General features: G+C 40.9%; 1 protein-coding gene across 1 annotated transcript; it reads left to right on the forward strand.

The window, feature by feature from the left end:
* The first annotated feature begins 1776 nt into the window (after positions 1 to 1776).
* On the forward strand, positions 1777 to 18539 carry LOC5571624 (zinc finger protein 853). The gene is made up of 3 exons (XM_021857603.1): positions 1777 to 2293; positions 2378 to 3475; positions 17487 to 18539. Exons 1-3 carry the CDS (start codon positions 2144 to 2146, stop codon positions 18270 to 18272), a joined length of 2034 nt encoding a protein of 677 aa, XP_021713295.1. The 5' UTR covers positions 1777 to 2143; the 3' UTR covers positions 18273 to 18539.
* Positions 18540 to 23153: the final 4614 nt, after the last annotated feature.

Below are 23153 nucleotides of genomic sequence, written 5' to 3' on the forward strand. Positions count from 1 at the left end.
TGTGCATGAACATTTTATGTGATTTTATTTCATTGATATCAAATAAAATTGATATGCGACACATAAAATCTACTGCGAGTTAAAAAATTTGCATCTATCTGATTTCTCGCATAACTTATGATCTCGCCCTAAAAGCCATTGGTAACCATGTGTGTAGCTCATTGCTCGCATACTCTGAGATAACGCCCTAAAAGCCATTGGTAACCATGTGTGTAGCTCGTTGTTTCTGAGCAAGTGAAGGAATAAACATCCAAACCAACATCACTGGTAGGTAGATAATGACCCTTTCTTCACCATACAGTTGTTAAACAACGTGTAAATCCATTCAAATGCTCAGAAACAATGAGCTACACACATGGTTACCAATGGCTTTTAGGGCGAGATCATAAGTTATGCGAGATTGTTTCTGAGCATTTGAATGGATTTACACGTTGTTTAACAACTGTATGGTCTTATCCACTGGTGTACTAAACCAGCTCGGTCGAAGAATTTTGACACTAGAGCGGGTCCAGATCATGTGGCGACCATACGGGAGCGTGCCCCGCTCAAGTGTCACAATTCTCAGACCGAGCAAATTTAGTACACCGGTGGATTAGACCATGGTGAAGAAAGGGTCATTATCTACACGGAGAAATATTTTTACTTAATTTTTGAGTTTACTTTACCCAAAATTAAGTATATCGATTATAGTTTCAACCCAAAATCTCTCGGTTTTCTCTTTTTCCCACACGAATGTTGTCAAAAATAGAGAGAGCTGCATCTACCCAATGGGGGTACTTTGGCCCAATAAGCCAAATTTGGGTAAATGCAACTTTTCTTATGTTTGGGTCGAAAGAACTCAATTTTGCGTTAAATCAACCCAAAATTGAGTATATTTTTCTTATGGAATTAAAGCCAAACTACCTAGTGGGGACCTTGGAAATTTAGCCAAAATTGAGTTATTGGGCTCAACTACGGAATTGCGTTGAAACAACCCAAAATTGAGTTGAATTCCGTCTCCGTGTACCTACCAGTGATGTTGGTTTGGATGTTTATTCCTTCACTTGCTCAGAAACAACGAGCTACACACATGGTTACCAATGGCTTTTAGGGCGTTATCTCAGAGTATGCGAGATTTCTGCACATACAAGCTTGGAGGGCCCGTCGAAAATCGTTAAGGCGAAGTAGGCCGTCATTGAAATTTGTACGCGTCGTTGATGATTGTTGCTAATTCATCTCACGACTTAGAATCAAAGAAAAACAGTTGGTTTTGCACTGACACAGCTGAAAAAGTATTAGCATACTTTATGCATGTTAGCGCGCACAATGATACTTTTTAAAGTCAATATAAACTATCAAGACTGAGTTTTATCACTTTGAAACGCAAGCTGAGAAGTCATCGTTGTTGTCAAAACGAATGACGGGCTACTTAGCCTTAACGTGAAGATGCATCGAAGCCAAACCTCGAATTTTCAAGAGCACAAATCTAGAGAACCAGACAACCGTTTGTGCTGAAAATGCTACTCACTGGTCACTCGCTGGTGGTGATCAATCGATTAGATTTTCAGCACGAATGGTTGTTAGGTTCTCTAGATTTGTGCTCTTGAAAATTCGAGGTTTGGCTTCGATGCATCTTCATCTTAAGCAAAGTTTAATCTCACCGCAGGTGAATTATTCACACATGTCGGGATTTTTGTTTTTGACCTCGTCCGCTCGGGGTCTGTATTTGTGTTTACGTCTCGGTATCGGCGATGGCCGTTCGCGGTTTCGCGGGAGAGTGAGTGCGAATAAGCCAGCACCAGCAGCAGTCCAAACGTGAGAGTGAGCGAGAGTGTAGTACGACGAGATAGGTATCTGTCTTCGTGGAAGTCGTGTGGATTTTTGAGCCACAAGCAGTGAAGTGAGTCGCAGTCACACAAACGGGAGAAGGAAGGCATAGAAAAAAAAATACTAAGCGCAGTGACGAAAAAGTGTACTTCTGGTCGGAAATTGGCCATTTTTCGGGGAAATCTAGTGATTCCAGTGCCTGTGGGGGATTCCGGGAGCGCGATCCGTTGGTCAAGTGTGCGTTGGAATGGTGTTTGGGAACGGTTTGGGCCGAAAAGGAGCGTAAGGAGGAGCATTGTAAAAGTCGAGCTCTTGGGGAGGAGGAGGAGTAGCAAAAATGGAACAAGAAGCAGCAGTACCAGCAGACGTTGAGGGTCGTTGCCGTTTGTGCTTCTCGATGGAGGATCTCACCTGTTCCCTGTTCCAGCCCGGAGGCGAACCCAGTCGGGAGGTGATCGACATGATACTAGAGTGCACCTCGATACGGGTAAGTATCTCCCTACATCGTCATTGTCCCTCGCTTATGGCGCATTAACTTTTCGCGTGATGTTTTTGTTTTGCTCTCGGCCAGATAACCTTGGCGGAAGACTACCCCTCGAAAGTGTGCGAAAAGTGCTTGGAGACGTTAGACAAGTTCCACCACTATCGAAAGCGATGTTTGCAGAACGATAAAATTTTGAAATCTCATCGCGGCAGCAAGGCCAAACTAGCTCAGGAACAGCGCCCTCCGGGTCCGGTGCAAGTCAAACAGGAACCGGAACATCAAGATGACTTTCAAGGCGTTGCAGAAGATGATGCTGCCCTTCCGGAACCCCCAGAACCGGATCAGCACACGCAAGCAGTCAAACAAGAAGACCCCGGTGGTTGTTCATCAATCCTTCGCAGTATCTTGCTGCAAAGTCGCGAATCTGGTCGTGCAGCTTCGACGGCCTCGGCTGAACACGATCAAGAACAAGACAATCTCTCAGCCATCGCTGCTCATCCCAGCGAAGATGAAGATCACAAAGATCTTGCCCCCAAGGAGGAACAATCGCAACTTCCCCCGGCTCAAGCTTCCCTCCTGCAGCAGATGCTACTCCAGCAGCAGGGTTTCCCAACTCGCGAAACACACTCCCCTGCACATCCTGGCCCCAGCCACCTGGAAGCCTCTCCATCCCTACTGAAACGAATGCTCCTGGAAGGTGGTAGCGGTTCCAACCAGGATCGGCAATCCCCCCTGGAAGGACCCAGCACTCTAAATCACAGACCGCCAACCCGAACGGAACAGCAGCAAGAACCACCACCAATCAACCATCAGCAACATCATCATCATGACGAAAACCACAACGAAGAACATTCCGAGACACCGCTGGCGTCGCAGTTGCGGGCCATTTTGCTGCAGCACCGCGCGGCAGCGGCAGCCGTCGCTGCTGCAGCTTCCACATCGACGACAACGACGACAGTGTCCACCAACTCGACGTCCCAGCATGAACAACAACAGCAGCAGCAGCAACAACAGCAAGCACAGCTGGAAAAGCCGGAAGTTTCCTACCTGAGGAGCCTCTTCATGAGGAACGATTCGGACGGTGGGAATGAGGACAGCGAAGGCGAGCTGACGGTTGACCCGAACGAGCAAGCCAACCGGGAGATGCTGCTCAGTATGTTCCAGGAGCTGCAGGCGAGGAATGAGGTAAGAATCTGAATGTTATCACTTTACTAAAGAGTGGCCGCAAGGCCGCATGGGATTTTAAACTATGCACATTTTAACGATTCCACGTCAAATATTGATAAACTTACACACTGTTGTATGGGCAAGGCTGGTGACGAGCACTTCATAGTAGCTTTGTCACTTTTTTTGAAGCCAATAACATCTCTTTTTGAAGGATATCTCAACTTAAGGCATTGATTTTATAACGCTAGTTCGAATGACACATGCCCGATTACCATTAGTTCAAATATGAGTAGCTCGCATTCTATTATTGTTGCCGCAATATAACACGAAAGAATAGCATATTTTTCAAAGAAGGGACGATTTCAGCTGACTCTTTAGTTGCTCATGGCGCCAAAAGTCTTTAAGATGAATGTCTTTAAGAAAAATGACCGATTGAAAAAGGAAAATCAATGATAAAATTTAAAATGAACTGGTCCCACAATTATAAAAGCCTTGATGTTGTCTTTAAAATAGTTGGCAATAATAGAAATTTTCACTTATTTACACATTTTTCAAAACCACAATTTATGAATTAGCAAAAAGCTTGTCCCAGGGTGTCTACTACCTGGAGAAACCTGGGATTATCAGGGATTTTTTTCAACCTGGAAAAATCCTACAGCTCTCAGCGAATTTTGGCTACAATCAGGGAAATTATTTTGAAGCAGTGCATGGTAGAATATGTCGTTTTTGTGACACAACATTTTTTTCAATCAACAAATGTTCGGCTGCGCCGCTATTAAAACGCTAATTGAAATGTTTAGGTAGTAGTTTTACCGATTGTTATTTATTCGGCATAAAACGTGTTTAGACATGGAAGCAGAAGTTAAGATTGCCATGTTGTTTTCCCTTCCTTTCTAATTTGCGGAAACGACACATATCCTCTTGCAATTTACCTGTAATTTTGAGGCAACGTTTGCTGTAACAGTGGCCTTTTAATAAGCCAGTATCAGTAGTTAGATCGTCATTTTTTACTCATTCGTTTATTTACAGGCTCAAGCGCCATCAGGCATAACGGAGCCGAATTCATTTGAATTTTTATTACAATTCAGTTTATTTCTTAATATCTAGGGTGCCGGTGCCATTAGTGGACTACCTAAGCTATAAAAAATCATAACAAAATAACGAAAAGCCTTAACAGAGATCTTTTGGCGTCAACAGAAAGATTTTAACCTCTACTACATGGGAAAAATATAAAAAGAGTGATAAAACTAATAACATAACATAAAATCGCTTGAGCCACTATTGGTACACGTGTTCCAGTAGTTGGGCTAGTGCTCCAGTAGTAGACGTTCGGGAATGATACAAGAAATTTTAAACAAAATGGTAAATTTTTACATAGGTTTAACATTTTTCCCTCGGAACAGCAATTAATATCTTTCGAATGAAGCATAAAGATCATCTCTAGGGCTTTTCTTCATTTTTATACATCCATTTTAAAAACTGCTTCCATCCGTTGATCCACTACTGGAACACGACGGCTACTACTGGTGCGAGGGAGCAAATTTTTTGCATAAACCTAATTATTTATAGGACTTTTTGATAAAATAAAAAGCTGAAATTTGGCAAATCGACTAAACTAGAGACGATCTATCCACCAAAAATAGCACATGTCGTTTTTATCGAAAAACGTTCGTTTTATTCAATAGTCCAATCTACTGGTACATTACAACCATTGGTACCGGCACCCTAGTATTAGCTTTGGGGAACCGTTAAAACTCGCGGTTTGGTCGAGGTTAGGGATAACAAATGTTGTAGGTAAGGATGGGGTAAGGGATCTTTCCGTTGACATTCGACAGCATAGTTTTCTGGCGGTTTTGCTGCTGATCAACGTAGAGCGAACATAACGACAACCTGTAACGACACAAAAAAACGAATTTCCAGAGGAAACGAGGCGACCAGTGAAACGACATGGGGGAATTGATTAAGCAGCGACTTCAATTTTCTTCAAGAACTCGAAAACGATTCTCATATAGTCGAGATCCCGCTTACCTAGCACATCTCTAATGTCTTCCTTATCTGGTTTTCCTTGGGCCCTAAGGGAAGCACAAAAATTAGATCTGGCAATATCGTGTTCGCTGCATTCCCATAATATATGGTTGATATCTTGGTAGCCTGCACCACAGCTGCAATGATTGCTGCCTGTGAGCCCTATTCTGTAAAAGTGCGAGCCCAGTGGGTAGTGATTCGACATAAGTCGACACATAACCTTTATAAAGTCTCAACTTAAGTCCAACCCCTTGAACCACGGTTTCTTTATTACCTGTGGGAGAATATAATGTAACCACCTTCCCAAGTCTCCACCATCCCATTTTTGTTGCCAATAGATCAAGGCGTGATGACGAGCAATTGAGAAAAAATCATTGAAGGCGATTTGACGTTCATAAATTTCACCTTGGAGAGAGAGTCTGCTTTCTCATTGCCCTGAATCGAGCAATGTGAAGGGACCCAAACCAAGGTGATAGTATATGATTGATTTGATAAAGCACTCAGAGTGGATCGTATTTCGTGGAGGAAATACGGGGAGTGCTTTACCGGCCTCATTGAACGAATAGCCTCTATTGAGCTGAGACTATCAGTAAAAATGAAGTTTTCATCACAGGGAAGAGTGGCAATTCGCTCTAATGCGTAGTGTATAGCCGCTAATTCTGCGACGTAGACGGAGCAAGGGTTCTGAATTTTATGGGCGGCGCTATGAAATTCATTAAAAACACCAAATCCAGTGAATCGTTTGTTTTGGACCCGTCGGTGAAAAACTTTCTGTTGCTACTGACGTGACCGCACTTATTTGCAAACATTCTTGGTATATGCTCCGTACGGAATGGTTCTGGTATTCCACGGATTTCTTGCCTCATGGTCAGATCAAAAGCTGTAGTGGAATTGGAGAAGTCAGGAAAGCAACCATTGTGGAGGATATTCAAAGAAGGGTTAATCTCCAGAGTCATGTACAAATAGTACAGCATCATAAATTTTGTTTGAGGATTTTGTTCGGTCAGCTTTTCAAAATTTTCAATTGCCAATGGGTTAAACATCTCATAACGGATGAGGAACCTTAGCGACAGTTCCACGAATCGATCTGATAAAGGCAGTACTCCTCCTAATACCTCCAAACTCATGGTATGAGTCGAGTTCATGCAGCCCAACGCGATACGAAGACAGCGATATTGAATACGCTGGAGCTTCAGAATGTGAGCTTTCGCGGCGGATTGAGAACAAAAGCTACCGTATTCTATGGCCGACAGAATCGTTGTTCGATGTTCCACCATGTTCCGGTGAGTGTACGCATGAAGTTGATTCGATTTTGGCACTTCTGATGCAGATACTTAATGTGCTTTCCCCAGGTGCATTTAGAGTCGAACCAGACCCCTAGATACATATGCGAAAAACCCAGAGTAAGTTCCTTACCCATCATGAATTGAAGCTCTAGTTTTGCCGGTTCTCGCTTCCTAGAAAAGACAACTAACTCGGTTTTCTCCGGAGAGAATTCGATACCTAGATTTAGGGCCCAAGTAGACAAATTGTCCAGAGCATCCTTGTCCAGTATTTTGGCCTTTTTATTTCGTCAAGCATAGGTAGACTACATACAATAATTACAATACTTTCTTACATGCTATGGATTACTTCTATTGTTCTTTAGTTGTGTTTTAAGTTGCTCTTTGGACATAGTAATGCCAATGAATTCGCAATGTACATTATACTGACGCATCATACGGTTTATTGGTCCGTTTTGAGCATAATGCGTTCTGCATGATTTTTCTGAAAATAATTTTCTAGTTCTTAAATGCCGAGAGGGTGTGTAGAAGTTTAGTTGAGAAAGAAGTGCAGCGGAGTCTACACGGTTCGAAATAATGTTGTTTATAAAGAGAATCATTGCGAATTCCCGGCGTTGCTTAAGTGTTTCCAAGTTGATGAGCATGCAGCGTGCTTCATACGACGGAAGTGGCAGCACAGTCCAATTCAATTTCCGAAGGGCGTATAAAAGGAATTGCTTCTGTACTGATTCTATGCGTTCTTCGTGTACGACATGATACGGGTTCCATACTAGGTGACAGTATTCCAGAATTGGTCTTACATATGTAGTATACAATAGTTTAATAGTATATGGGTCTTGAAAATTGTTGCTGAACCTCTTAATGAAGCCAAGCATGCTGTTTGCTTTGTTTATTATGGAATTATAATGTTCTACAAAAGTGAGTTTAGAGTCTAGGATTACGCCCAAATCCCTTACAATTTTACACTTCTGCACTACTTGATTTCCTAAAAATATTTCAATTGGTGGTGTTACATATTTTCGACTAAATGCTATTGAATTACATTTTTTGATATTGAGCTGAAGTAAACTTTTTTGGCACCAAGTGAAGAATAAGTTAATGTCATTCTGGAATTCTTCTGCTTCGCTAGAATTACTTACTTCCATGAAGAGCTTCATGTCGTCTGCATATATAAGAAATTTTATTTTTCTAAGTAAAAAGGAAATGTCGTTTACATACAAAATAAAAAGAAGTGGGCCTAAATGAGAACCTTGAGGTACTCCAGAGGTTACAGAAATGGGTGCTGATAATTTATTTTGAAAGCGCACAATTTGTTTCCTATGTGATAGATATGACTGGATCCAACTCAAGAGTCCTGGCTCCATTCCTATTTTCTGCAATTTGAAGATTAATAAGGGTATGTCGATTCGGTCAAATGCTTTACTGAAGTCAGTGTAGAGGGCTTCTACGTGCTTGCCATTGTCCATTGCGTTGAGAATAAAAGATACAAATTCTAGCAGATTGGAAGATGTTGAGCGGCCTTTAAAAAAGCCATGCTGCCTACAAGTAATTTGGTTTTTTACTTGCTGGAAAATTTTGTCGTTTACGAGAGATTCGAAGAGTTTGGGAATACATGAGATAATGGCAATTCCGCGATAGTTCCTTATGTCAGATTTTGTACCTGATTTGAAAACAGGCACCAAATATGAGGATTTCCAAGCTACTGGGAATTTTCCATTATTTAGAGACATGTTGAAAAGGCGTTCTAAGGGAAGGGTAAGTTCTTCTGAGAGATTTTTGAAGAACACGGGTGCAATGCCATCCGGTCCTGCTCCCTTAGTTGCGTCCAGGTTTTTTAGTGCCGATAATATTTCTTGTTGTGATAGTTTTTCAATAGATATACTATTAGAAATTTCTGGGAAAAAAGAAAAGAAATTGCGGTCGCGGTCTTCTTCAGAGTAGGTGGTATACACTTCTTGAAAGAAATCTGCAAAGAGGTTGCAGATATCGGAAGAGTTTTCACCTATGTTTCCGTCGAAATGCATTCGCGAAGGGAAATTGCTACTTTTTAATTGTGTGTTTACATAATTAAAAAAGTTTTTAGGACATGATTTGACTTCGGATTCGACCTTACGATTATATTCTTCATGTGCGGAGTTAATGGCTGAGTTGAGTTGGTTACATGTGTCATGATAATTTTGTAAGTTGGTGGCAGTATTTTCTTTTTTGTACAATTTATTTATCCTGCAATGGTTCTTGCAGATCGTCCGCCTTTAGTCCTGTAACAGAAATAACGGCGTCATCCGCAAGCTGTCTTAGCATGCAATTTTCTATTAGACAGTCATCAATGTCTCTAACGTAAAAGTTATAAAGAAGGGGGCTTAAGCATGAGCCCTGGGGGAGATTCATGTAACTTATTCGAGAAGTTGTTGAGTAACCCTGAGCGAAGTTCATATGTTTCTCAGACAACAAATTGTACAAGTAGTTGTTCAAAATTGGTTAAAGCCCACACTCGTGGAGTTTGTCTGAAAGGACATCAACGCAAACCGCATCAAAAGCGGCCTTAATATCCAAGAAGTAGAAAGCAGTGCAAGACAGTCGCTCGTTCCTTTGCCTCTGCGGAAACCAAATTTCTTATCTGAGAGAAGGCCTTTCGTTTCAACCCATTTATCAAGCCGATGGAGAATCATTTTCTTTAGCAGCTTTCGAACACATGACAACATCGCAATAGGACGAAACGAATTATGATCCTACGCGGGTTTTCCAGGTTTCTGGACGGCAATAACTCTCACCTGTCTCCAATCATCCGCAATAATGTTAACCCTCTAATACCCAACCCCGCCTTTAGACGGGGTACACTTTGGAATTTTGTGTATTTTTTCGTAGCTCGGAAATCAAAATGATTTTATTTTTGGCTTATACCTTGACTCATAATACGCATATAAGAAAAGTTTTTTATGACTTTTGAAACTTTTTTGTATTTTTATAAATTGTTTGAAAAATTGCATTCTTATATAACCTACAAATGCCTGGGCTTCATTTAACGTAAATATAAAAAATTGTACCTTTTATATTTTTCTACGATTAACCTATCACAAAAGAAGAGCCTGGTGGTATTAAAATCATTTCAAACCTGTTTTTCTGTTAGTTACACGGAAAATAAAATACGCTCCGAAAAAAAATTAAAAATTTAATATTTTTAAAAATACCGTAACAATTTAAATTTTTATTATTGCCAAAAATTATCAACTAGAAAAGGCTTCAAGAAAAAATGGAAAAAGCTAGGGATGTTCAAAAATAAAAATTATAAAAATCAAAAACCAAAATTTAAAAATTTGCGAATAAAAATAAATAAATGCCCAAAACGTGTTTAGAACGATTTTAGATAACGAAAAATAATACTTAAATCGAAAATAAAAATTTGGGTATTAGAGGGTTAACTTCCAAAAATACGTTGAACAAGTTCAATAAGCGCCTCTTCGCGACGTCTGGGAGGTTTTTCAGCAAATTGCACTTAATTCTATCCATTCCTGGGGCAGAATTATTACATGAAAGGAGAGCTAGTGAGAATTCTACCATCGAGAAAGCTGAATCCATTTCGCTTTTTTCGTGTGGATAATCCCGAACAATCGCTTGTACTGGAATAGAATCCGGACAGACTTTCTTCGAATAGTCGAAAATCCATTGCTCTCCTTTCTATATCCTTATTCACCGAAACCGCATTTCGCATCCTCCTTCCAACCGACCAAAGTGTTCGCATCGAAGTCTCCCGTGATAGACCATTCACGAAGTGTCTCCAATAGCCGCGTTTTTTCGCCTTTACGAGGCTCTTGAACTTACGATCTAAGGAAGTATATCGGTCGTAATTATCCCGTGAACCGCGCTTCCGGTATGCTTTAAACGCGGTAGATCTTTCTCGATAAACTCTGGTACATTCGTCGTCCCACCACGGAGTGGGCGGCCGCCGACGTATTGATGATCCTGGTACTGCGCGACGCTGTGCTTGAAGAGCACTATCAATGATCAACCCGGACAAGAATCGATATTCTTCCAATGGAGGAAGAACCTCGACCAACTGCTTGCCATCGGTGATTACTTCAGCGTATTTTCCCCAGTCAATATGTTTCGTGACTCACGATTCGAATCGTGAGGTCGTACGCAAGGTCATTCTGGCGAACTTGACACGAATTATTGGTAATTTAAATTTTTATCGGCAGGCGATCACCGACTCGTTCTTCGCTATCCACTATCCTGGATTACTTTCCACGTGCAATCCAAAGATAGTGAATTTGAACAGATTGAGAGGTCTAACATACTTGGAGGATCTGGAGGTTTTATTCGAGTTGCTTCCCCAGAGTTCAAAATTGTCAAATTGAAATAGTCGCCGAGATCATATAATAATATTGCGCTATTGTCGTCTTTCGGTAACCCCCAGGCTGTACCGTGAGAAGTAAAATCTCCTAAGACCAACCATGGCGCTGGCATAGCACAGCATATCGCCGAAAAATCTCTGTGCGATAATTTAGCACTTAGCGGTATATATCACACTTAGAATCAAATGCCGAATATCGGCTTTTGGAAACCGAGATCCACACAGTCGAGCGCTCGGCAGTCATCTCGGTTAAATAGTTTTAACTGATTAACTCGGTTTCTGTGAAAGAATTTATCTACCGTGTTAAACTCAAAATCTCGGCATCTCGCAAACTGATATCTCAGCAAAAATGAAAAACCAATATTTATTGAGGCACTTTTGGCCGCAGAATATATTTTAAATTTATTTAGTTTACATTAGTGTTTTTAAGCAAGCGCACGACATTGTTTACTAAATTACATAAAAAACAACAACTTTGAGCATACTTACAGAAGAGTTCGTACAATCTAACTTCCTCTAGACTTATAATTTCAGGCATTTAATTGATTGTAGAAACTTTTCCACGATATTTACACTGCTTTTCTACGTGTACACAAAACCGATGCACTTTTCCGAATGTAAATGAAAACAAGATGGCAGATGGTAAAACAAAATACTGAGAATCTCGGTAAACTTAGATGGAAACCGATATATCAGCATTCGAGACAACTGAGTTCGGTGAAAACGTTGTTAACGTTGGTGCTCGGCTTACAATATTGCCGAGATACCTACAGGTAAAAAGTAGAATTAACCAAGATTTCAGTTTCAGAAGATGCCGAATCTTGGCTAAATTATTTTTTTAGCTGAGTTTTCAGCAAAATGGGCAGAAGCCGAGTTGACTCAGCATTTAAAAATGCCGAGCTCGCGAACAAAATTTAAGTGTGATACAATGGCTATGCTAAAATTTTTACTATGGATTGTAACAAGACATGCAACTACTTCAGTGCCTGTCATCGGGGGGAAATTGATCCTATAAAAGGAGTGGAGCTTGTTGATCCCCAATAGCACCCCTCCATACCCATCTCCTCGATCCAGACGGATAATATTAAAATCGTGGAAATGGATGTCGGGACCTTCCTTAGCCGAGTGGTTAGAGTCCGCGACTACAAAGCAAAGCCATGCTGAAGGTGTCTGAGTTCGAATCCCGGTCGGTCCAGGATCTTTTCGCAAAGGAAATTTCTTTGACTTCCCTGGGCATAGAGTATAATCGTACATGCCATACGATATACAGATCGCATCTATGCGAAAATGGCAACTTTGGCAAAGAAAGCTCTCAGTTAATAACTTTGGAAGTTCTCATAAGAACACTAAGCTGAGAAGCAGGCTCTGTCCCAGTGAGGACGTAAATGCCAAGAAGAAGAAGGAGGGTTTCCGGGATAATCCAATAGGAAGTTCCAAGGAGGTTCTTGGAAGAAAAGCGATCAAAGAAATAACTACATATAATAATTTCAGAAGGGTTTCTGAAAGGACTCTCAGTGGTTTTTCAAGAAGTCCTCTAGCACCACTACTAATATATTAACATACAAGAAGTCCTCTAGCACCACTACTAATATATTAACATATTTGTAACATATAGCATATATATACGTCACGTACATACGTGAATGATGAGCAATGCTCAATACATAATTACAAATTGCGGCGAACTGAGTGATTTGTACGCCATCCGGTTCCGGTTCCGATCCGGGCGGATCGACGGTATCGAAGTGGATTAAAAACAATTATAGGAGAGCGTGTGGAAAACAAGTAAGAACTGCGCAGAATACATCAGACCGATTTACCATTGCTGCGCACTTGAGCAAAGTGCATTTTATTTTTATTAACCCTCTAATACCCAACCCCGCCTTTAGACGGGGTACACTTTAGAATTTTGTGTATTTTTTCATAGCTCGGAAATCAAAATGATTTTATTTTTGGCTTATACCTTGACTCATAACACGCACATAAGAAATATTTTTTATGACTTTTGAAACTTTTTTGTATTTTTAAAAATTGTTTGAAAAATTGCTTTCTTATATAGCCTGGGGTTCATTTAACGTGTAATATAAAAAATCGTACCTTTTATATTTTTCTACGATCAACCTATCACAAAAAAAGAGCCTGGTATTAATATAATTTCAAACCTGTTTTTCCGTTAGTTACACGGAAAATAAAATACGCTCCGAAAAAAATTAAAAAAAATATGTTTTTGAAAGCACCGTAAAAATTTAAATATTTATTATTGCCAAAAATCAACAACTAGAAAAGGCTTAAAGAAAAAATGAAAATAGCTAGGGATGTTCAAAAATGAAAATTATAAGAATCAAAAACCAAAATTTAAAAATTTGCAAATAAAAATAAATAATTGCCCAAAACGTGTTTAGAACGATTTTAGATAACGAAAAATAATACTTAAATCGAAAATAAAAATTTGGGTATTACAGGGTTAATAATATTTTTTGCAATAATTTTTCACGCAACGTGTGATAATAGTAGAACGACAATGATCATCAGTTGATTTTCCCCTACAGATTTGTTTTCAATCACAATTGCTATTTCTTTCCGTGCACGCGCTCGGGATTTTTTTATTTTGATTTCTTTATTAGTATCATTCCAAACATTACATTCATTTCTTATATCTAGGTGTTCTGTGTAAGACAACACTATCATCCTAATTTGGTAAAACAAATTTAAGATTTTATTACCATTTTGTTAACAACATATTACATTTAATTTGCCGTAGCAGTTCAGATTTTTTACAGGCGAGTTGATTTCACCTGCTTAAAAGAGAAAAAAAACGCTTTGAATTTACTTAACCTAACTTAGCCTAAACATATAACGCATTAATCGTGGCAATAGAAGATTGTAACGATTTTTGCCTGAAATTATTGATTATTTTATTTGACATTTGTTGCAATGTTTCAACATTGGATATTATATGTAACTCATTGGTACTATACCAGGAAGGAAGCTTCAGAATCATTTTCAAAATTTTATTTTGAATTCTCTGCAGAGCTTTCTTCCTGGTATTACAACAGCTAGTCCATATTGGTACAGCATACAACATGGCTGGCCTGAAAATTTGTTTGAATATCAAAAGTTTGTTCTTAAGACAAAGTTTTGATTTTCTATTAATGAACGGATAGAGACATTTAACATTTTTGTAACATTTGGCTTGAATGTCCTCAATGTTAAATTCTTATCTAGCATGAGTCCTAGATAGTTAACTTCATCTGACCAATTTATTGGAACCCCTCTCATCGTGACAACATCTTTACTTGAAGGTTTCAAATAAAGAGCTTATGGTTTATGTGGGAATATTATTAGTTGAGTTTTCGAAGCATTAGGAGAAATCATCCATTTTTGCAAGTAAGATAAAAAAATATTCAAACTCTTTTGCAATCGACTACAGATGACACGCAGACTTCGTCCTTTGGCGGAGAGGCCTGTGTCATCCGCAAATAAGGATTTTTGACATCCCTGGGGTAACTCAGGTAAGTCAGATGTGAAAATATAGTACGATATTAGTCCCAAAATGCTGCCTTGAGGAACACCAGCTCTTACAGGAAGTGTACGATTTGACAGATAACTTTGAATTATTCTAACAATGTATGTTAGAAGATTTAAGTTTTTAAATTTTACGATCAAACCTTCATGCCAAACACTGTCGAATGCTTTTTCTATGTCTAGAAGAGCAAGACCAGTAGAATAGCTTTCAGATTTGTTGGAACGGATCAAATTTGTTTCACGTAAAAGTTGATGAGTGGTCGAATGTCCATGGCGGAATCCGAACTGTTCATTGGCAAAAATTGAATTTTCGTTGATGTGGACCATCATCCTGTTCAAAAATACCTTTTCAAAAAGTTTACTGATGGAGGAAAGCAAACCGATTGGACGATAGCTAGAAGCTTCTGCAAGATTTTTGCCTGGTTTTAAAATTGGAACAACCTTAGCATTTTTCCATTTGTCAGGAAAATATGTTAATTGAAAACATTTGTTAAATATATCATATATAATATATGTTTTCCTCTTTCTATGAATGATGATTGCAACTCCCTCACATGCCCCATCAAGTCGATCATTACGACAAACAAAAAAAGTTAGGATCTTAAGTTTTGATCCAGGTTTAGCTGTAAGAAAATCAAACAGCTCGTCCTCTTTATCATTCAAAGAACGAGCATTCAAATTTAAAATATTTAAATTATTATTTATTGAATCCATTAGAAAAACGTAATCCAATAACAATTTGATTAGTAAATTTTACACCAACTTGGGCTGCTTCAGTCATAGTGGTGGCTTTGAACATTGCATCAATCATTAGATACAATTGTTCAGTTAGAAAATTAAAATCAGAGGCAGACATATCTTTTGAAGTGGGTACATTATCTGATGATTTCCCATTAGAATTTTCGGTAGACGAAGAAACGGAGTAGGAGTTACCTGTGGCGGCAGGGTTTTTTTTTCCATTTGATTTGAAACAAGTAGAATGGGTACTCATGGAACGAATAGGGGAGCAGTTCAAATTAACCGGCAAACTGGGTATCGGCAAATGATTTTCCGTGGGTAGACACATTCGAAATTAAATGATTCGAACGGCTACCCGGCGGATTAAAATTAGTTTGTGAATGAGCATGATTATGATCTTCCTGATGAGTATGATTCCTAATCAAGCGATCGTTAACTGAAAAATGAGTATTGTTCGATACTCTACCAGGGAAATTCCGGAAACGACCGTTATCATAACGGATATTATCTTTCATCTGCCTGGCACGAGCCTCAACGACTCTCCTGCGTAAAGGGCAATCCCAAAAATTTGACTTATGATTGGCCCCGCAACTCGAGCATATAAACTTGGTGGTATCTTCCTTCACTGGACAGACGTTCTTAGCGTGAGAAGAACCTCTGCAAATCTTGCATCTAGCATCCATGCGGGAAATTTTTGTACCATGACCCCACTTTTGGCACCGACGACACTGAGTGGGGTTCTGGTAATTTCCTCCAGGTTTCTGGAAATGTTCCAACGTCACACGGACATCGAACATAAGTTTTGCTTTTTTTAAAGCTTTAATATTATTTAGTTCTTTTTTGTTAAAGTGATTTTTTTAATTTCTTCAGGTTACTTATAGTCACTTGAGAGACCTTTCAAGACGACGTTGAACAAACGTTCAGTTTTGTCGTCATAAGTAAAAAAAATGTGCTTCTTCTCTTCAAGATGTTTGAGAAGAGGTTCGCGATCTTTAAGAGTTTCCGTCAAAACGCGACAGTCTCCTTTCTTGGCGATTTGGAAAGAAACCTTGATTCCCGTATTGGAGTTCAAGATCTTTTGTCTATATCCCCCAAATTCGGAACAACTGACCACGATAGGCGGCACTCTTTGCTTCCTCACTTGAATCAAAGAGCCTGGGCTAGAGGCTGCTTCGATTTGGTGTTCGGAAAATTTGCCTAGAGCATCGAACTGATTGCTCATTTCGATGCAATTATCAACATTATTCATTTCACCCTTGGAAGAAAGTTCGCATTCCGGAGAAAGGTCCTTTCTTCCATTCTTGCTACGTTTAGTGACAGTTTTAAATCCCATTTTTTTTGGTAGGAAGCTGTGAATTCAGAGATTCACCCTTTCTTTTGTTTGTTGTTGCAACCATGTTTAGTGAATAAACGAAAGAAGACGTGATCTTCGAGAGTTTTTTTTTTCCAAGAAGGATTACCACCGCTAGCTTCCGCCAACGGGTCCAACGAAAAATCGAAGGCACGGGTCCAAACATGAATCGTAAAGGGATCAATAGTAGAAAAAATGGCACTGAAAAGTACTGTTTTAGTAGCACTGAAAAGTACCGTTTTTAATTTTAGCACTGAAAAGTACTGTTTTATTGCTTTAGATAGTTTTTAAAAAACTTCCAAGAGCAGAGAGAATTCGTGTACGCACAGCACGAAGGTACGATGCGCACTGTTCGGGAGGTACTCCCTATCGCGATTCATCGATCACCTCACATGTTGCACTATGGCGGCCAGTGCCTGCCGTCGTTACAGTGTCTAAGAGTCTAAGTTGATGTTGGTCGCCTCCTTTCTTGGCGGAAACCTGATGGATCCGGTTACTAATGGGTCCAGAAGCCTCTCCTTTACGTTCCGCTAGTTGTTTGTTTGATTCAGCCATTATCCCTCCTATCATCGGCCTTGGATTGACTTGCACTCTTACTGCCCCACCAATTGCCCCACGTTTAAACTCTGCAAAATGAAAATGAAAAAAAAAAGAATCCTAATAACAATTTATGATTAATTTTCTGTTTTATCGTTAACGCTCTGCCTTCGAAGTATTTAATACCCGGTCTAACCAGCATATTTTATTTCCGCACAGCAAAACTCTGACGATACGGATGACTCCGAGGATCGTGCCTTTGACTATAGGATTCCGAGCGTGCGGCGGCGCAGTTCGGAGTCGACAGAGTCTCGCAAACGCCGCCGTATGGACTTTACCTGCCTGCTGTGCGGTCGGCCTTTCCTAAACCGGTCCAAACTGGTGCTCCATATGCGAACTCATATCGCACCTCCGGAATCTACGCCACCGCCGCCGTCAACAGTGCCACCGACATCGATAGCGGCGCAGAACTCTAATTCGGCTGCTGCAGCAGCTGCTGCGGCTGCCTTGGCTGCGGCCAGCGGCGGGCCAGTTGCAGCTGCAGCCGCCGTAGCTGCTGCCGCCGCCGCCGCTGCAGCTGCAGCGGCCGCAGTGCCACAAGCCGATCATGCAGCCGGTGCCGCCGCGGAAGATGACGAAGAAAGTCGCCAAATCGAACTGCTGGAGCGACGCTCGTATGCATGCTATATCTGCGGAGCCGATCAGAACAATTTACAACAGCTCAAGGAACACCTACTACTCGCCCACCAGGATCGTATCCGGTCTCGGGGTCGCGCCAAGGAGCGCCCAAAACCACTTATCAACTGTAATTTTTGTAGCCGCCAGTTCCGTAGTCAGTTTGCTTACGGGGAACATCTGCGGACGCACACCGGAGAGCGACCCTTTCCGTGCGATCAGTGTGATAAGCGATTCCCACGGCGCTTCCAGTTGCTAGGCCATCTTTACAACGTCCACAAGCAGTCGTGGGTGGCGGACGAATCGAAGGCAAAATTCGTCAAAAAGTAACGGACGGCCGCGGTTCCGGTAGCATGAGAGAGATATAGACGAAACGCGTCGCAATGCGCGTAGACCACTCTAATAGAATGATGATGACACAGGAAAAAATAGATCTTTCGTCGACACCGGCAACGCCGACGAAGGACGGTAGTTTGTTGATACAATTCTTCCGTTTTAATTTTTTATTATTTTTTTGATACATTTATAACGAATAAAAAAATTATACCTTTTATTATCTGTTGAAAAGTATAGCATACAATTTTATACGAAACATTATGTGTAATATTTGGACTTTTTTATGCCGAAACATGAAGCCCTGCACGTGTACGCTCTACACCAGGCGTGCCCAACCTTTTTGAGCTGCGGGCCAAATAAGCAAAACAAAATATTGTACGCCGGGCCAATTTTTGTATTTGCAAGCAGTTTTAACATTTTCATGTAATATCCTGAGAGAGAGGAGACAGCTGGCTTAGACTGCGAGCTCCCAAAAGTCAAGTGAACCCGTCATCATTTGTTAGTGGAAAACCGCACATTCGAAGGGCAGAGCGTGAAAAACCATCAAAATATGGCCAAACTAAAACTGGATATGATTGAAAATTCAAGTATTTCCCTGTGCTCTCGCATATAAAATCGATGATTATTTAGTTATTGTCGATTGGACTCAAATTGCTATTGATTTTTTTTTAATTTTGTGTTCTTTTTAATAACAAATGGGATGTGAAAATAGTTTTGACCTGGGATGGAGGCACCGATACTACACACGAAATATGACACAACACTTTTTTCCAAATTGCAAGATAACTCCCGCTCACCAACGACAATCAAGGCAGGCTTGGGAAAAATCGCTAGTTTTCTTTTATTGTGTACCTTCGATCTTTCTGGACAAACTTGGAAAAGGGCCATAGTTTTATGTGCATTCAATTTTAATGAAAAAACAGTAAAAAGATGCGTGTTTCATTACTTTATATTCGATCAAATTAAAAGGTACTTATCGTGGCATTGCTTTTGGGTGTTGCAGGAATTGATTTTCAACCGACTGCTGTCAACTTTGTTGGAATGCAAAAATTTGTTTTGTTCAATTATGCGCTTTTATCAAGTTTGTCCATTCTTCAAGATCTGGGCTCACAGTGACAGTTCGTGACAGCAGAATCTCGGCTCACTATGACGTACATAAATTTTGTATCGGTTTCTTCCTCCCAGGTTTTGACCCAGCTTGTGCTCTCCGAACCATTGTGCACAACCCAAACATGAGAAGAATAAATCAAAGAAACCAAGAAAACCAGCCAGTTGTCAGTGAGCTGTCTTCTCTTTCTCTCAGGTAATATCTAACGTTTCTCATGGTGAAATTGGAAGGAGATAATTGTCTCTGTTCAGGATTATCTGACATTTTGGAATCTGTTTAGGGTTAAACCACAAAACCCAACCCCCCCCCCCCCCCCCCCAAAAGCTGAAAATTTAGGATCACATTTTTGGTATAAAATGACATGAAAATTTCAAATTTTTCGGCTACTTCGCTTTCATTGTTAATAAAACATTACTCATCCCATAAAACTTACGCTTAGTGTCACGTTTAACATCGCTAGCGCATGACGGCTCACCATAGTAGCATGTCCGAAAGAACTTGTAATTATTGAGAACCAGAGCTACAGGTCGAAAGCCCTGATAAAGGTGGATGGTTGTGATGGCTATGACCGTGGTTATCATGTTAAGAACAAGCGGACAATGCTGTATCGTGTCAGCACCGAGGAGGCATCCCCTCTAGCACGATGTAGGTAGCGCAACCCTGGTTAGGTGGCCTATCGACGACTCTTCACCAACCAAGAAAGGCAAAAGTAGAGCAAACGGATTGATTTTACGGCAACAGACCCGGCAACGAATAAAGGACAACGTTTGGAAAGTTGGATCTTGAAACGTGAGACCCGCGCGTGTTGCGCTCCTGGCTCGTGAACTGTGCTATCCAGGAAATACGCTGGCCGAGAACCGGATAACGCGAATTCCGAGCGGTGGACCCCATCGCCTACACTTCATTCAAGTACCACATCTACTATACCGGTGGCGACAGAGCAGAACGTGGAGTTGGCTTCATAGTGATTGGGAAGCAGATGAAGCGAATTATTTGGTGGAAACCGGTAAGCGACCGAATCTGTGTGTTGAGAATGAAGGGCAAGTTCTTCAACTACGGAGAGTGCCCAAAACAAGAAGTCAAGATAGTCATCGGCGACGCAAATGTGTAACCGTTGGTCCCATTATGTGACTTGTAGCTCCACCACAAGCAATTCCCAATCCTTCAATTGGCTTGTTTAGGGGTATCAATTTTCTTACATATTCTGAATCTACACTAAAAATTGAAGTAGAATCCAAAGTTTCACATTTTTCCGTTACCTGGGACTATTTTTAAAACACGTTTGAAATTAGTATGGAAATCACTTTTGAATCACCCCTCGGCAAATTTTACTTCGGGGCGAACTGTCATTGTGTAAATTGAAACGTCATTAGGTCAACGGATTGAACTTTTTGTTAATCATTTATAATATCAACATTGAGATATTGGAGTGCAATAAAATCGTATTATACTTCGAATGATGTGCTCTTTCGATCAAGCTGCAACAAACTGTGAATTTTTCTTCACTAAACAATCCAATTGTGAGTTCTCCCTTGTTTAGAGTTCGACCCTGTCCTCGTTAAAGAACTCACCCGCACATGTTGTCAGTTCGTCACTCACCCATTCCGTCTTGTTTGTTTGTAGCGGTTTGAATCAATTAACTTGCATGCAAGAAATAATGTTTAACGGCATGAAAGGTAACCCACGGAGGACCCGTTTATCAAATTTTCGGCAATATTCGGGTCCGGTTCTCAAAATTTTAACCTTCGATGGCTTGGCCTAAATCAGAATCTGTCTTTCTGTCCGAGTCCTTTCAAGGAATTAGAAGTGCGCGACGTGTTCCATAAAGTTATAGTGTGTGTCCGAGTTGTAAAATTATTGGTGTAAATTTCTTAAATTTTTGTTATCATTATAGGTTAAAACTTAATACTAGGATTGAAATGCTTTTATAAACTAGTATCACAGTTAATAGTACGGTTAGTCGAAGAAAAAACAAAAATCTATTGTGTGTTAATGCAATTCTTTGTTTGTCTTGCAGTGAATAGAAATCTTTTGTTCATAATTAATAGAAGAAACAATAGTGCGCATTTAGTACTAAGAGAAAAAGGTAATTACGGTTTTAATGCAGTGGTTATGTTACCAGGGAAGGGCAATTATTCAGGTGGTTCAAAGGTGCTAATTAATTTGGTAGGTCCAACAAGTGTGGGCCTTTTTCTTGTGCTTTATGCTAGTGGCTGGCCTAGCTTTCGAACTTCCCTGGACTGAAGGATCGAACATCGCCAATTGGTTTCGATCATCAACCCCCCCCCCACCGAACGGACAGAAATTCATACCAGTCCCGAGAGCCCGCCAAGAAGTTTGCTACGCCACTGAGAGATAAACCCGCCACCTCCAAATCGTTACCCGCCATTACGAAAGACCCCGTATGACCACCTCCTCCGCCATTGCCCACCTGTACCGTACCAACTGCCACTGTTACCTACAACAATTGTAAAACCGCAAGTATTCCTAGGATTAGTGACGTCACTTTAGGCCAATTTATAAATTAAGAATAAAATCCAAAATGTTCAAGTTGAGATTGAAATTAATGGTTTAGTTTTTCCCTCCGTGATTCTTGATTTGAGTAATTTACATCTTTTTTGAATTGTTTCCTATTTTCCGTGCTCGTAAAGGAGTTTCAGGCCTCGCCCTGATTGGACATTGCTGAAGGGAAGATTAGTGTGGCTTGTGAGCAGTGAATTAGTGAGACATCTGTGGTTCACCTTTCCAGTGGGACGGAGTTTCTTGTTTTCCCCTTTGATCCCCTTCGAATGAGCATAGCTGTAATTGTGTGCGTGTAACTACCTGACAGCATAAGCGACCCTGTTAACATAACTACCGTAACTGGTAGTGATCCTATCCCTGAGCAGCTAGTAGGCTACAAATGCGCAGATCGGGAAAGATCTTCCGACCCGTCATTGGAACGGGAAGTCTTCATTCCGTTACCAATCATAATAGCCTGCAGCTAGTAACCTTCGCTGCTGCTAGAGGGATAGCAATCAGCAGTACATACTTCGCACGAAAGAATATCACGAATCACACCTGGCGACATCCGAGTGGCGATGCCTGCTCCCAAATAGAGCACGTGCTGGCGAGGCCCTAATATCGACTCGGATCATTATCTCGTAGTAGCTAACATTCGGGCGCGGTTATCAAGCGCCAAGAGTTCCACAACAAACAGAACGCTGCGCTTCAATATACAACGCTTGTCGACTGATGGGGTAGCTGCACAGTACCGTCAGCTACTAGACGAGCAGTTGGGAAGAATTCAACGTTGCTGGAGACGTCGACAGCCTGTGGGACCCTATCCACGAAGCTGTGACAATAACGGCCCGGGAAATGATTGGCACTGGTCAACGACGAAGACGAGAAACGACTGGTTCGATGAAGAGTGCCTGAGAGGGACAGACAGGAAGAATGTCGCCAGAAGCCGTATTCTTGTGGCCGGTATCCGATAGAACAGAGAGCGCTACAGGGCAGCGAGAGCCGAAGAAAATCGAATCCACCGCAGAAAGAAAAGGCCGCACGAACAAAGTGTGGTAGCTGACGCTCAAGAAAGCATGAACCGGAATGATATGCGGAGATTCTATGCAACGGTCAATGGTGCGCGGCACAATACCGTACCAGTGCCCGCCATGTGCAATGATCGAGAAGGGAATTTGCTGACCGATAAAACGGCGGTGGCTGTCAGGTGGAAGGAGCACTTTCAGCAATAGGGTCCTAAAACGTTTAATTAAATCTTGTTTTTA

This window comes from Aedes aegypti, chromosome 1 (assembly GCF_002204515.2).
Source record: "Aedes aegypti strain LVP_AGWG chromosome 1, AaegL5.0 Primary Assembly, whole genome shotgun sequence".
Classification (NCBI taxonomy): domain Eukaryota; kingdom Metazoa; phylum Arthropoda; class Insecta; order Diptera; family Culicidae; genus Aedes; species Aedes aegypti.

Excerpts from the sequence above, each read along its gene's own strand:
- LOC5571624 (XM_021857603.1), top strand. The coding sequence starts at position 2,144 with ATGGAACAAGAAGCAGCAGTACCAGCAGACGTTGAGGGTCGTTGCCGT. Across the intron at positions 2,294-2,377 it reads TAGAGTGCACCTCGATACGG|ATAACCTTGGCGGAAGACTA; the intron begins GTAAGTATCTCC and ends GCTCTCGGCCAG. Across the intron at positions 3,476-17,486 it reads AGCTGCAGGCGAGGAATGAG|CAAAACTCTGACGATACGGA; the intron begins GTAAGAATCTGA and ends ATTTCCGCACAG.